The sequence below is a fragment of the Mustela erminea genome, chromosome 7, assembly GCF_009829155.1.
Source record: "Mustela erminea isolate mMusErm1 chromosome 7, mMusErm1.Pri, whole genome shotgun sequence".
NCBI lineage: Eukaryota > Metazoa > Chordata > Mammalia > Carnivora > Mustelidae > Mustela > Mustela erminea.
Genome location: NC_045620.1, coordinates 65,343,783 through 65,360,155, shown reverse-complemented (window position 1 = coordinate 65,360,155; position 16,373 = coordinate 65,343,783). Strand labels below are relative to the sequence as shown.

The window sequence follows — 16,373 nt, the reverse complement described above, 5'->3', positions numbered from 1 at the left end:
GTAAAGTGTGTTGTGTTACAAAAAAAAAAAATCCCTAAGTCATGTCTACACTGGAAAGAGAGTTGAAAAGATAATAAAATATTTTCAAGATCAGCATTTTAATTATAATTTATCATTTACAGATATTCTGTGCAGCCCACAACTGCAAAATGTGCTATAAATGTTTTTACCAGGAGTGTGAAAAAAATGTTTCAAAAATATTCAAGGAGTAGATGTCTTACCAGACCAAAATAAAATGTTTGCTGAGGCTACAAGACTGGCAGAACTCTGCTTCATTTCAAAAAGTTTCCAGGCAATGGAAATGTTTTCCTGGAAAATACTACCTTTTATTTAGAGAACACTTGCCATGAACACTTAGTCATTAAGTAATTTAAGGTTTCCTTACAAGCTCTTTGGAGGAAATCTATTATATGAATGAATGAAATTATCACCACCTATAATGTCAAAAAAACACATTTGGCTAAATATATGAAATCTACCTAAGTATTTTTCCAGGTAAGGGGGGGGAAATCTTTGATACTTTTTGGTCGATTTACTGTTCTTTTAAAATTCCTATAAGATAAAATTACGAAGAAAAACACAAAATCCTTAAGTGTTTCTCTGTCTGTAACATACACAAATCCAGAAAACTGGAAGGCTTATTTTTTCCTGAATGCCAAGTAATTTTCAAACAGACAAAACAGTCATTTCATTCAATGAAAAGAAATGGTAACTCCAAAGCTATTTTTAGCAAAATCTTTTTTGAGTTTGCTACAAATCACCTTTCAATGGCAGAACAACTTGGTTTGGACATTTCACTCAATCATCTGCAGTAAATCGTACAATGAAACCTAAGAAAACAATTTCTTCCAAGAGTTTGAAGCCAACTAAGTCTTATTCTTTTAAACATCAAAAGGCACAAGTAAATTTCACTTTGAGCACATAGTTTGTACACTTAGTCTTTTAAAAATGTACACAGAAGGATATTTGTTTTGTTTACCTGTTTAGTATTTCAGTAAGTTTCACAAAGCCAGTGTAAGCAAGTTCAAATGCTCCTCTGTGCCTGGACTGTAAGAGGTGATGTTTGAAGTAATCTCCTACTTCTTTTACCTTTAAAACGAAATAAAAAAATAAATGTGTGATTTATGCTTACTTACATTTACAGATCCATTTATGTCAGTATCACCATTAAGAGCTCAGAACTAGATCTTTATCTATTTAGCACTGACTTTGTGACAGGTAGTATTTTAAGTGTTTTTTTATAAAACACTTTTTTATAAAACACTCATATTTAATCCTCAAAGCAATTCCATGAAATAAGTACTATTATCATCTCTACTTTCCAATAGGGAAGAGGCCCAGAAAGGCCAAGTAACTTATTCAAGGTAACACAGCAAGTAAGTAGTAGAGCCAGTACATAAACGCAGTCTGGCGCCAGTGGATGTCTTTAACTATTAAACTAGAACTGCCTCCCTATGCCAGTTCATATCTCTCAACACCAACAGCAAATTGCACAAGGTGACAAGCCTCACACACCTAGGCCTAGGTGAAATAATTATCTTTTTCTTATTTTTTTAATAAATAAATAAATAAATAAATAAATAACTTTTTCTGCTGTGGTTAAAATATATATAATACAAACTTTACCATTTTTTAAAAAAGGTTTTATTTATTCATTTGAGAGAGAAAGAGCACAAGCCAGGGACGGAGGCAGAGGGAGAAGCAGCAGACACCCCACTGAGCAGGGAGTTTGATCCTAGGCTCCATCTCAGAATGCTGGGATCATTACGGGAGTTGAGGGCAGACATTTAACCAACTAGCCACCCAGGAGCCCCGAAAATTTACCATTTTTTAATGTGTACAGTTCCATGGCACTCAGTCTGTTCATGCTGTTGTGTGACCATCAGCACCACCCATCTACAGAACTTCCCAAACTGAAACTCCAGTCCATTAAACAGTAAAGCTCCCAATAATTACCATTTAGAGATAAACAATTATTAGTGGCAATGCAAGACTTGTGCATCTTTAAAAAAAAAAAAAAAAAAAAAAAAAAAAAAAAAAAAAAAAGGGGCGCCTGGGTGGCTCAGTGGGTTAAGCCGCTGCCTTCGGCTCAGGTCATGATCTCAGGGTCCTGGGATCGAGTCCCGCATCGGGCTCCCTGCTCAGTGGGGAGCCTGCTTCCTCCTCTCTCTCTCTGCCTGCCTCTCTGCCTACTTGTGATCTCTCTCTGTCAAATAAATAAATAAAATCTTTAAAAAAAAAAAAAAAAAAAAAAAAAAGACTTGTGCAAAGGGAGTCCTGAAAATTGAAAACTGACAGGCTTCACTCGGAGGTAGAGCCATGGCATTTTCCAGAATGCTGCCAAATCACTTTCCTACATGTTGCCTTTCTGCATGCAAGTTTGGACAAATAACAAATATCACTATTTTGAAGAAGGCAAGACTAACAATTAGTTGTTGATGAGGTTTTGTGCAGAATTAACCGGTAAATTGGGCTAGTTTTATACTAAAATCATTTGGTGGCTATCAATTTTAGAAAATTCAAATTTTGTATAAGGCTCAGGACCAAAGCTATAATTGGCTCTCTTGATCCAAGTCTCCCCAGTAGATCACAGTATGGTGGAAAGGCAAGCTGTCCCAAGATAGCTCGGATATGCTCACCTAAAACACCTTCTATCTCAGCACAGTGATTAGATTTGTGTTCTGCACACATGTGAGATAACAGTACAAGGTGTAATTAAACATTTGACCATGGGCAAGTTTCCTCATCTATAAACTGGGGATAACAATAATACTTGCTCCAAAGGTTGTATATTAAAATAAGTTAATAAACCTAAAAGTTCAGAACAGGCCCATAACCTATAATCCATTTCAGTTCTGGGTTTCCAAATAGAGGAAAAGTAAAGATGTACTCCATACTTAAAATATATCTGATCACAGAGAGATAACAAGCAATATATTTAGAGAAATAAGAAGCAGATATATAATAAAGAACCAGAAAAACAATATATAATAGGACTTTTTCAATTTTAACACTTTAATAACCCAAGAGTGACAGGTCATGTTCTTCAGCTTAAGTTTTCAGGTATAGATCTGATGATATGCTTAATTTTTAAAATTTTTAAAGAGCACATACTACTGCCTGTCAAAACCAGTCAGGGTAAGCTTTATCATTTTCTCTTCAATACAGTAATTTCAGAGTATATTTTGACCAGAATTCTCAAGCCTTTAACCTGAACTTAACCCCCAAGATAGATCTAAAGCTCAATAATCCCACAAAATGAGGGCCAGAAGAAACTCCACTTAGCTAACTTGTTATGACTCTCATTTCTATTATTAGAGAAATAAAAGATTTCTAAGAATAGGTATTTTAAGCCACAGAAAATAAAAACAGCAAGTCATAAAGATGGAATCTAACTTTTTTTTTTTTTCTAAAATGTTACAGATAGTAAAACATACTTCAGGAAAACAAAAATGTTAACTGTTCAAGTGCTTCTCTGTGAACTTAGAATAGTTCACCATCTAGATCTTAGGCAAAGATTTGATTTTCAGCTTCCTTTACCCTGTTTAAAGGAACCTAACCAACAAGCATAGAACAAAATAAAAAATCTCAGAAGTGTGACAAACAGATGGTCTTCTCAAGGGTTGACCTCAATTTTAGGTAATCCTGGCCTCAGGAAACAGAATGAGGTGCTAAGGACACAAGTGAGAAGTAGAGTTTTCCCTCATTTCATTTTGAACATAATCTCCCAACAAACTCGCCTAGGTAATACTATGAATTTTTGCCTTTGAAGAGAGTATACAACGTCTGCTGATCAGTAAATATTTCTTTAGCACCCAGTCAAATACTTAGCAGCTTAGTGCTAGGGTAGACAGGGAGGGGCAAAACAAGACATCTGTCCTCAAGAGGCTTTCAGTTCAGACAAAACCGATTTGCTGAATGGTACACATCATCAGACGCCTAAGAGCTCCAAGAAATGAAGGATCCTTCTGCTCTGGAATAAATTATTACAAGAAGCTTCATGTTTAGACTTTGAACTAGATATACTTGGGGAGACCAAAATGGAAGAGGGTAACGAACATGGGAAGAGGCTGGGGGACTAGAAGGTATGAATAAACATTTATTAAGTCCCTGCTACTGCCCAGACACTTTACTGGATCTTTCTATATGAATGAACACAGAATATATAAGTGAACATCAGCAGACCTGGCTGCATGACCTTAAGGTTTCATACTAGAAAACAGTAGAAGATAGGGCTGCAAGCTGGACATGGATTCCACTACCAAGGGTAGGAGGAGTCAAGGCAGTGTGGTCTACGAGCAAATGGACAGGGGAAAAGGCCATGCTGACACCCCCCCATTGGATAATCAAACACAAACAACAGATTTTACCCAAACAACTTAGAATATTAATGACAACAGCCAGAATCAGAAATAGAATTTTTAAATTTATTTTAAAAATGCAAAAGTCCTCTGAAAGCTCTGATCCAATTGTCCTTTTATTAGATACTACTAAGGTCCTATCTAAAGTTCACAAAAACACTGATGATGTCTTCATGTGTTATTTTCTTAATGAATAACATACGTCTCGAGATTTTTTTTTAAGGGAATTAAGGTAAAAGAGAAAAAAAAAGGGGAGGAGGCACACTGATTTCTAGACTTAAAATTAAATTCTGGTCACTACCTTTTTAAATTGAGCAGATCCTGGTTCTAAATTTTCATAAAACCCATTTCTACAGGCCAATTAACATGCTTTCTGGGTTTATAGGATATAAATTTCCACAGGGGAAAACAGCTACATGCCATGTCTTAAGGCATCTACAATTCACGAGTGGACAAATTAGGGGTGCTAAATGCTCATCTAGAGCCTAAAACCCACAAAGGGCAAATCTAAATACATTTTTTAAAAATTTGTCCTCTATTTATAGAGAAAGACAGCTGAAAAATCGAGGCTAATTCCACTTATTATAAAGCAGATAAGCCAAAGATGATTTAAGTACTGGAGGAACATTTCTACAAAAACCATATGTGGTGGTTCAGCTGTGATACCCTGGAGCCAGGAGGGCAGAGTTCAGGAACCCTATCCAGCCTCCTTGCCAGTAGAACATAATGAAGCCGTTCATTCATTCACCTGTGAAGTGGGGCTACAACTAGAACCTACTTCACAGGGTTATTCTGAGAAATAAGTCAGATTACACATATAAGCATTTAGCAGAGCACCTGGTAGACTAGCAAACAGTAAATGTCTGTTTTGCTTTCATTTTGTATCATCAAGTAGTGAGATTTAAGCCCTTAATTTTAACTTTGACTTTAGGATACAGCTACTTCGTATAACCTTAGGAATGTCATTAATTCCACTTAGGTTAAATAGAACAGTTTATAAAAGTCTAGCAGACAGTAAGATAATTAATGTTTTAAACTGCACATTCACTACTATAGGGATTTCTTACTAACGGTGGGAAATCTTCAAAGCCCAAACATTGCTCCCCTACATAATAACAACAAAGATAATAGTTTTCTGGTATTTAGGGGCACCTGGGTGGCTCAGTCTGTTAAGCTTCTGCTTTTAGCTCAGGTCATGATCTTGAGGTCCTGGGATCAAGCTCCCCATCAGGCTACCTGCTCAGTGGGGAGTTTGTTTCTTCCTTTCCCTCTCCCAGGCCCCTCCCGCTCACGCATGAGCACATGCACATACATTCTCTCAAGTAAATAAAATCTTTATAAAAAAAAAAGTTTTCTGGCATTTAGACATCTTCTCACCAGCAATTTACTCTTTGCTTTCTAGCAAATTCTTAACCATGTGCCATTTTACCTGGTGTCCTTCAGTCTAACTTTTTAAAATGAATTTATCTTATATCCCTATTACATTTCTAAGCCTTTCGGTCAGAGAAACACATATTACATATATTTATGTTCCCACAACACTCTTGTGTTGACTGACTATGGCAATCAATAAACAGGTGACTAAAAGACATGTCTAACTCCATTTCACAGCTTAAAAATTGTAACCTGTATCCAGTACAACTCAATGAATACTTATTCATAATTTCTAAAAAAATAAACTTTGGCAAAATACAAAAGGCAATTTCTTTAAGACTCACAGGTGCTAATAAAAATATATCCCCTGTTGTAGTCCAGAATGGACAGTCCAACATAGTAACAAAAGACACTGAGAAAAATGTGTAAACCCATTTAGCCATCCTAAAAATCACAACAGACTCTACCTTAGGAAGTTTTTAAAAAGTAGCTAATTTCTAATTGTTGGCAATTATTTTCAGGTGATTTCTGTGGCGATAATTACTAGGAAGGAGAAAGCAGGTATGACAAATCTACCCCAAAGCTTCTTTTTAGGAATACTATGGAAAAATATAAATATATAAATAGAAATATATATACTTATATATATAATATAATTGAAATATAAAAATATATGAATTAAAATATATTATATAATATATAATATAATTGAAATATATAAATATATGAATTATATATAGAAAATAAATGAACATATGAATTGATACTCCAGAAAGAGGAAGTTGTTTAAAAAAAAAAAATCAGCAGGCACTGCGTATCCAACATCCCTTGGAAAGAGGACCAACAAAATGCATCAAGCATAACCTCTACATCAGCAAAACACCCAGCTTGAAACCTAGACACACACCTAGACACACACCAGCCAGGAAGCTGTGAGATAAGGTTGTGTGTAAAGCCCACTCTTTAAGGGTCTCGACTTACATCCCTCCAAGTTGGTTTTATCTCTGCCTCTTGTACAGGGACATTATGAAAGAACCTTTCATTAGGTGATTACCTTGCAGGAGGAAAGTCAGACATGCCTCTGAATGAACCCATTTTCCTCTTGCTGAAGCCGTGGAGGACACACGGCTTCACAAGAAGTGATTTAGGGAAATGAATCATTTGCTAAAAAGCTCAGTAGCAAGTTGCCTTACTGTCCTCTTGCTTGTTAAAGTCTGGTTGGGTAGGGGAAAAAGGGAAAATCAAATTTAAAGAAAAAATCAAATGAGCAGATCAGAACAAAGGCAGCACTGTGCCGTGTCCGAACGCAGGCTGGAAAGGACAGCTGGGTTCCTGTCCCACAACTGCCACAAACCAGCTTTGTGATCTTGGGGAAACCAGGTAACGCCCAAGGGCTTCAGTTTGCCCTGGTGCAAGAGGGTTGGATTCTATCATCCCCGTGATCCTTCCAGCTCTAATAGTCTGTGAATATAGCACTGAATACTCAGTCACAAATGGGCACCGGTCTTTCTCGTTCCACAGCAAACTGTAATCTTCAAAATGTATCTCACTGTCTGCCAGCTGCTTAGAAACTACCTTCGTGTATGCAGGATTTCAGAGGCCACCCCTTCAACAAATGGCCCTCAAATTAGGATGGGATTGAAGGCACTGGGCTACAGAAATCCTCCCTGTTGCCTGCATTTGAAGCATCACATTTTAAATTACGATAGAATCATCCTACTTTTTCAAGAGTAAAGGGCAAATGGAGAGTAAAAGAAACATTGGGTTGAGTGTCAGTATTTTAGGTTGTATGGAACAGCCTCCTTCATCCCTCGAAAGAAAAGCAGAGCACCGTTGTTAATTATTATTCTTGGGAATAAGAAATCCAAGTCCCAGGTTCTCCCCCAAAGTGACTCCTGCCTACAAGTCACTTCGCTGCCCCTGTCTGTGCACATCTGTTATGGTCACCCTCACCTAAGGTACTGACTTTTAAATTCTTAGTTTTGCTGCTAGATGCACAAAAGATGTCGTGTTGTAATGGTGACTGTGCTCTCAGAAGGAAGGTGGACCTCAGGCATGGCCCAGCCACTGCAAAGGAAATTTCCTTCTTCTCCATCATGGACATATTTTTAACTCTCAAAAGCTTTAAGTACATGGTTTTATTTTTAATTTAGAAGAATTTCATGGAGCAGAATTTGAGGTTTCAAAGTCGGAATATTCTAGCAATATGAATAATGCTAATTTCCTGATGACTTTGATTTTCATTGACTAAATGTTCCTAAACTAAGGCAATTTGTCTAGTTAAAGACACCAGAATCAAGAAAAGTCTTCCACAGGGAGCAGGGTTTCAAGGTTGGAACAGCATTATTCCATACATTCTTGATTGCTCGTTCAGTAGCTAGTTTCTCCTCAAACCAAAAATGTGATGTCACCATGTGAACAGTGACATGGGAAAATGACTGACTCTCACTAGAATAGAAACTAATATTTTACAGAAAAATAAGACTCTATGTCTTATTCAAGAAAACAGTCATTACAAGAGTTCTTTGCTTTATAAGAGCCTCTCTGTTATTGTTTCTGCTGTTTTGCAGGGGGTTGGTTCTTGTTTTACAAACATCTCTTTTATTTCATATGAATTCTCAGTTCCAACATGGCTCTCCCACATAAATTAAATTCAGAAGATTTGGGTGCTCTGGAAAAGATGTCAAGGCCAGACGGTTTTCACTGGAAGCTTTCAGGTCTTTCTCAACTACAGTAAAAGCAAAATCTGTTTCCCTGAATTTTTTTTTTTTTCAAATGCTATCCAACACAGCCCCCAAAACTAGATGTTTTAACTTGTCCTTGAAAAGAGGAGATGAACAGTGAAGAGACTTCAGCACATGTTTACTTCTTAGTAAGACGGTGAACATCTGTGAAGTAATCATTAATCATAGCTGGATTCCTCAGCAAAGATGTTGGCACTGGCACTCCAGCTGGTCACCAGCAATGACTACAAGTAACTCTAGAACACTGACGCCTATTTGATTTGGAAGAGAATAAGGAAAACAATGATGCCGACAGTGTACTGTTCCCCTCGGCTGGTCTCCATCTCAGGGCCTTGCAACATCACAGGCCCAGCTGTTAACCAGATGCAAGCACATGGCCACAGAGTGTGAGAATAAAAATATTAGCATTATTTCCATGGAACTAGTCACATGGTTATTATAGAAATAATCAGCACTTAGCGTACTACAATATTTGTTTTGTTCTTAAATGTTGTAACACCCTAAGGGGAAAAAATTATCTTTATTTGAAAAAGGTTAAAAATGAAAGTACGTGGTATATATCTTTGTGGAAAATGGTGGGAAATAGATTTGTTGAAACCATATGGAAAGGAAGAGGGAATCAATTAAAAACAGAAATCTAATAAATCTAAAATATTTCCAAATGAAATGCTTGTGGTAAGCTAATTTCTTGTAAACACTGCACTCCAGTCACTTGAACAGTCCCAGATGGTGAACTGACTTTGTGGTCTTAAAATAAAAGTCAGCCAAAAAACCAAAGTGACTACAACTTTATTATCAGTGTAGTGGGAAACAAGAGATCTATAATCAACCAATACATTACTTTTTTTCCTTCATGAAATTTAAGAGGTTTGTGGAGTTTTACTAAACAGACAATTTCATTTAAATTTATACGTGTTAAATGGAAGAATAAAAACTAAAATGCAATACTGAAGTTAGAAGGTAAAACCTACAGTTATTTCTAACTTAGAAAAATAAAATTATTTCCAAAAATGCCACAGTTTTGAAATATACTGCAAGGTCTAATTTCTATACTACCATGAATTTCCTTCAGTTGACATCTGTATGATTTTATTCAAAAGTTCAAAACTCATCTTTTTTATATTGCGTTATATGACCAGAAATTATGCCAGGTGGAATAAATATCTACCCTACCTGCTCCACCGTTAATAATCCATTGGAAGATTCTGGCACAGACTGCATAGGGAGAAGCTGGCACAGTGTGCCTAAAAGTAAAGCAACTTCCTTCATACTTCGCCAACAACATACCAGCACCATCTGAGCAGTTACATCACATGTTTTTCTTTCTTTACCTTAATAATAAAAAAAAAAAAGGATCAATTGCAACACTAGACACTTGATTACTCACATCCCAGGTTTCTTAGAATAAGATTATTCATCATTTCCCCAAGAATAATCTACATGAACAAACCAATCGTTTTATTTATTCATAATAAAACAACTAACATTTGTTGAGCATGTGCTCTAAGATTCATGCTAAGTATTTTTTAATGTACTATTTTCAAAATAAATTTTTTAAGATTTTATTTATTTTTCTGACAGAGAGAGAGAGCACAAGTAGGGAGAGTGGAAGAGAGAGAGCAGGCTCCCCGCTGAGCAGAGAACCTGAGGCGAGCCTCGATCCCAGGACCTTGAAGATCATGACCCGGGCCAAAGGCAGTCACCGGACCAACTGAGCCACCCAGGTGCCCCTCAAAATAAATTTTAAAATAAAACACAATACCATTTCAAAAATTAAGTCTAACTTTCAGAAATGAATGAAACAAATTCCGACTATAAATAAATACATTTCATTACTCATCTTGGTGAGGGTAGCTGTTATATCAGCAAAGGGGCAGGATAAAACTTTTAAAATCAAAGGAAAATATAAATTTTCTTTCAAAATATATTTAAATTCCATAGCCAATAAACACCAATTATGCTTCCTCTCTTTTTCTAGTTTTTAGAGTATTTTAGTATTAACATTAAAAAAAAATCCAAGGCAAGTTACAAAGCAACCCATTTGTGTTTTTTAAATGCCTACTAAACTAAAAGAGTAAATGCATATACCCATCAATATACAGAATAAATCTAAAAGCAAATACACTTCAAAGAGAAGAAGTGGAGTGGGGAGTCAATGAAGATCTTTAATTTTGTTTGTTGTTCTTTTTTTTTAAGGTAAAATGTAAACACTGAATTGAAATTTTAATTAAGGCTTTAAGTTGTTTTTAATTCAAATTTCCCTCGCTATTGCCTCAAACTATTACAACAAGCATGTATTTAGATGTTATGTTGTGTAGTTTAAAAAACGACGAGAAATTTTTATAAGAGAATATCTCCACCTAGTGGAGAATGTAGAATATGTACTAAGTCACTAAGCTATTACTGTTGATGACACTTGACAGCATTATAGAAAATGATAAAATAACAACTAAAGAGAAAACTAAGCAGTAGAATACAACTTTCAGAGGCTTGATACAATAAAGCAGCTCATGCTTTACTGAGTAATAAGGGTGATTTCCCTTCAGAAATCAAAGGACATGATTTCTTGACCGTAAGGACTCTCACTGCAGAGAACCACAGCACTAGGAGAAGACCACTGTGGCCCAAACCCAAGTTGACTGAACACCACCTGGCTGCCAAGACAGGTGTTCCCACTCAAAGGCTTTCTGTTGTAGCCCCTTATATATTAATGTCCTGGGGTGCACCATTTTCTGGTAAAAGTCTTAGATACAGATTCTCCAAAATAAATCACGGACAAGCTCCAAGACTTTATTATCTAGAAATGTTCTGCAAACCTATGTATCCTGATTTCCTATGTAAAAAGAACATTTTGTATATGATGTCACTGAAACACCAATTACAGTAATACAATATTGATTTTATACATGCTACCTTTGGTCTCTGCAGAAGCACCAAGATTTGGCACACTGGCATTCAAGTCCTCCAAATCAAAGCTATCACGTTCTTTGAGAATTTTGGCTTGAGTGAAGTAATCATTAGTATCTCGTGGTTGAATCTCACTCAGAATCGTCTGTAAGCGGCTTGCTGACTCTGAGGGAGAGAGAAGGGAGTGCATAAACCACAGTTCTGCAGCCCATGCAGATTTCCCTTGAGAGTATTTGCCCTCAATTTTTTAAATTCTATTTTTGAGAGAGAGAGAGCACAAGCGAGTGCGAGGCTGTGTGTGCATGCATATGAATGAGCAGGGGTGGGAGGGGGAAGAGCAGAGGGAGAGGGAGAGAATCTTAAGCAAGCTCCATGCTCAGTGGGGAGGCTCAATCTCATGACCCTGACATCATGACACGACCCAAAATCAAGAGTGCCACACTTAACCGACTGAGCCACCCAGGTGCTCCAAATTTTAAAATTTTGAATACTTAAAAATCAGCTCTATTACAAGGGACTCATGGGGTAGATAATGTAAAAATTATTAAGGTCTTCATGACACTTGAGTGTGCTTTTAAAATACGGCAAAAATTTTAAATTGGTTGAAAACAGGACAAAACAACGCAACAAAAACTCTCCACAGGACAAAGACCACTCTCTCATTTACATCACTTTACTTTCTTTTTCTCTTTACACTGCTTTCCTTAGTGTTGTCTAAGGATCGCAAATACGGTGCTCAGTCATGTGAGAAAAGAAAACTAAACTTCAGGCAATTTGATTTTAAGAGGTAAGAAACCACAACAACAAAACAATCTTTAACACAATATTGTATTGTCAACTGTACTTCAATTAAAAATAAAGAAAAAAACCTTTTATAGCTCAGGTATATTATGAAGACTCTTCAAAATGCATTAGGTAATATACTGATTTCTAAGTATGATTTACAGTCCTTGTATTATATTGAACTTCATTTTTATTCTTAAGCACTCAATGAATTAGGAAAAGTAAGCTTTATGAATGCGACACTTTATTCACGCTGAGTCTCCACCTACAACAGGAACCAGCTCATAGCAGAGGCTCAGTAACATGGGTTAAAGGAATGAACAGATGACGATGTAATGAAGAGCTAGGCAGGCTCACAGAGTTTAAGAAAAAAAATAACAACAGCTAGTAACTTGAAACCAATTTAAAAAAAAAATCAAACAACAGGTATTTTATAAACCTATTAGATACTTTTTTTTAGATACTTACTTTTTTTAAGAAGATTTTATTTATTTATTTGTCAGAGAGAAAGAACATGCATAAGCCAGGGGAAGGGCAGGCAAAGGGAGAAGCAGGCTCCCTACTGAGCAAGGGGCCCATCTAGGGACTCAGTCCCAGGACCCTGTGATCATGACCCAAGCCAGAGGCAAATGCTCAACCAACTGAGCCACCCAGGAGTCCCTAGATACACTTACATTTTAGGTCTTATAGGAGATACAAAGACCCTACGTGCTGTCAAAATGACTCAAACACCTTATGTTCACTTATGGCTTCCATGAAAATATTGCCAAAACATATTTTGACAATCATGAAAAAGTAACACTGGCTCCAAAGAGAAACCATGGAAGAATAAAAGGATGAGCAGAATAAAATTTTACCCATTAGTTTTTATGGCTTTCAGAGGAAACATTTTCAAGGAATTCAGAATGCATGGTAGATAATGCAGGACAGAAATAGGAATAATGGAGACAACCCGAGGTAAAAAGAAAAGGCAAAATCAAGGAAAAGTCTAAGGGCCACAGACTATTTCTGAGACCAAAAGACATTCTAAAACTTTAATAATAGAATTTTGGCATATGCTATAGGCCCCACCCATGACGGATGACAAGTATTCAAGATTTCTCATCCAGAATATACTGATACTTGCCTGACCCAAATACTAGCTTTAAGATTGGATGTTTCTTATTCCCACATGTTGTTTTAGTAGGAAAACTAAAACATCAAGTTTTGGTAGACTACCAGCCAAAATAAACAAATAACTGTGTCTTACTATCATAAACCGTCACCAATCTGCCAATTCATTTTTTTAAATTTTTTTATTTTTTTAAAGATTTTATTTATTTATTTGACAGAGATCACAAGTAGGCAGAGAGGCAGGCAGAGAGAGAGAGGAGGAAGCAGGCTCCCTGCTGAGCAGAGAGCCCAATGCGGGACTCGATCCCAGGACCCTGAGATCATGACCTGAGCCGAAGGCAGTGGCTTAACCCACTGAGCCACCCAGGCGCCCCACTGCCAATTCATTTTTAGTAAAGAACAAAACCCAACATTTTCTATGCAAACGCGCAACTCCAAGTTACTTTAATTGGGTCTTTATGATACATTCAGTGTGTTCTTAGTACAAGCCTCTCGTGTGCACTCCTCAAATGCATTCACAAACTTTATTTTAACACTAAACGTACACCTTTCCCAGACAATCCCTTCTGGCTGTTACAGGACAGGTATATATATGCCACCTACAGCATCCCACGCACTGGGTTTAGTTCCTATCCTTTCTGGAACTGCTCACCCATTGATTTTTCATGGTAACAAATATTTATTGTATACCTACTTCTACCAGGCACTTGCTAAGGACAACAGAGGAAAGTATCCTTCTTTAATCGCAATAAATCCATGAAGAACACTTTGGGAAGAAAAAGGGATAAGACCCACAAGGTTGCAGGAGCCCAACTACTACAGGACCTGGTCTGAGGTCACTCAAGTATTTTAAACAAATGGGGTGGGGCAGAGCACAAGGGTTAAGCAGAGATTATGGGAAGCATGATGAATGACATGAGTAGGAAAGATTGCTGGGGATATAGTATAAAAAGAAAATGGAAGGAGCTGATAAGAGTAGATGGGGGTGAAACCAGCTGGGAGACCCCTAGAGTCATCCAAACAAGAGAGATAAAAGCCTAGGAGAAGGTAAGAGGGTGGCAGATAAAAACAAAAGAGATTTGAAAAATATTTAAGGGTACCACTGAAAGAACATGAAGCCAAGCAAGATATGTAAGGAACAGAAGAGAGACAACAAGCACTGCTAGGCTCCTGACTTGCACAAACAGACCTTTGTTAGGGCCATTTGCAAAGACACAGGGCTTGGGAGGGAAAAGGCAGATGAAAGTTCATGAGTTCAATTTGGGGCATTTTTAGTATCTCCTCCTATTTTTTATTTTAATTAAACGGTCTCTGTGTGTCAAATGCCCTTTGCCCATTCCTGATTCCTAATAAGCTTCCATCTCTGACTAAACCCCACCTCCTGATTTATTGCTCACTCTCCCAGCCCCAGCAGCTACCTGGTAGGTGGTGGTCTGAAATGACAATATTAGAAAATCTGATTTACCCCAGAAGAGGAAGTATCTTGTTCATCACCCAGTTCATTTATTTGTTTTGGTTATTTTTTAAGAGTTAAAGACATTACTAAAATGGCAGAAGATATTACTGACCATAATAAATAGCTTCTTGACCCGCCTATTAGTTTCTATATCTTCCCAAAGAAATGATTTGGCAGGGAGAGGCACAATGAGCAAAAAATACAAGAATTCTAGCTTTTTTCATTTGCTGACCTGAATCAGTGTCCATTGGGATAAGGCCCTCTGGGGAGGAGCTCTGAATGACAGGAGACACCACAGCAGAAAGCCTGTAAGACATCAAAAGGAGCTTCTCTACCACAGGTCTCCATTCGCTCACCAACCGCAGGCTGCTACAACGAGGACAGTAAGGAAATTTACACTAAAAGCAAAATTCAAAATTTTCAAATGGAAATTACATAAAAGAATCTATTTCAAAATTGTGCAATCTATGAAATGTTTAAGATATAAAAATAAGTGTACATTTTTAAAATCTAATTTTTAATTATCTTTAAAACAATATACTCCTTTCCCAGGACACAATCCAATAAGGGTTTAAAGTTCAGACACGCATGCTCAGGAGAAAGCTGTGGCTACACTTACTTTAGAGATAACCTCTGCAAAGCTCCGGTGATACAGTGAACTCGCCCATACAGTGGAAATGATGCTGCTGCCTGAAGGAGAGAATTTTCCGCCTGAGATACTTCTTCCTCAAGATTTTCCAACAAGCATTTGATGACTAGAAAAAGCAAACAAAAAACCAAAGTAATGCCCGCTTAAAAACACATTTATAAATTTGTGAATAGCTTAACAGTCCCCACAGAAAAATCCAGCTCAACTCAACTGTGTTAGAGGTTTTATATTAAAAAAGAAATTTTCAAAGTGATCCAGCCTGCTATGCATTTCCAGTCAAGAAAGCATAACTGGGTCTTTCCCTAACTTCCTGGATCCATTTTCAGCATTGACTCTGAATAATTCCTCCTAGACATCCTCTATCTAGGGAACCAGACCCATGCACCATGGGCTACTTGAACAGTTGTTGTTTTGTGGTTTTTTTAAACAATGCCTTTCTTGAGGTATAATTCACATACCACACAATTTACACATTTCAAGTATATAAGTCAGTGGTTTTTAGTATATTCACAGATATGTGCAATCATCACTACAGTGAATTTTAGAACATTTTAATCCCCCCCCAAAAAAACCCTTACCCATTATCATTCACTCCCCTCCTTGCATCTCTCACCATCCCCGGCCCTAAGCAAAAACTTATCTATTTTCTAAGTCTATAGATTTGCCTATTCTGAACATACATAAACAGAATCATAAAATATGGGGCTTCTTCCAGTGTTTTCTGGAGTTCATCCACACTGGATCATACAAGTATTTCATTCCTTTTTATGGCTGAAAAACAGTCCCTTGTATGAACACACCACATTTTATTTATCCATTTACCAGTTAACAGACATGGGAGCTGTTCCTGTGTTTTGGCTATTAAGAATAATTCTGTGAACATTCACATACAAGTCTTTGTTTGGGCACAGTTTTCATTTCTCTCAATGTATGTCCAGTATGGACTAAATGTTTACATCCTTCCCCAAATTCCTATTTGAAGCCCC

At 37.0% G+C, this 16,373-nt stretch overlaps 1 protein-coding gene across 7 annotated transcripts in view; it reads right to left on the bottom strand.

Moving 5' to 3' along the window:
* Positions 1-16,373, bottom strand: part of THADA (THADA armadillo repeat containing) — a 329,048-nt gene that overhangs the window by 270,617 nt on the left and 42,058 nt on the right. For 5 of the 7 annotated variants that reach the window (XR_004287706.1, XM_032351902.1, XM_032351903.1 and 2 more), the window contains 5 exons: positions 15,358-15,493; positions 14,971-15,107; positions 11,390-11,551; positions 9,653-9,810; positions 980-1,089 (listed from right to left, as the gene is read on the bottom strand). Coding sequence is in view for 6 of the 7 variants with exons in the window: in XM_032351902.1 (XP_032207793.1) it covers positions 980-1,089; positions 9,653-9,810; positions 11,390-11,551; positions 14,971-15,107; positions 15,358-15,493 (703 nt within the window). In the remaining variant the exon portion in view is untranslated. The remainder of the gene's footprint in view (positions 1-979; positions 1,090-9,652; positions 9,811-11,389; positions 11,552-14,970; positions 15,108-15,357; positions 15,494-16,373) is intronic. The other 2 variants (XM_032351904.1, XM_032351906.1) reach the window with 1 other exon arrangement.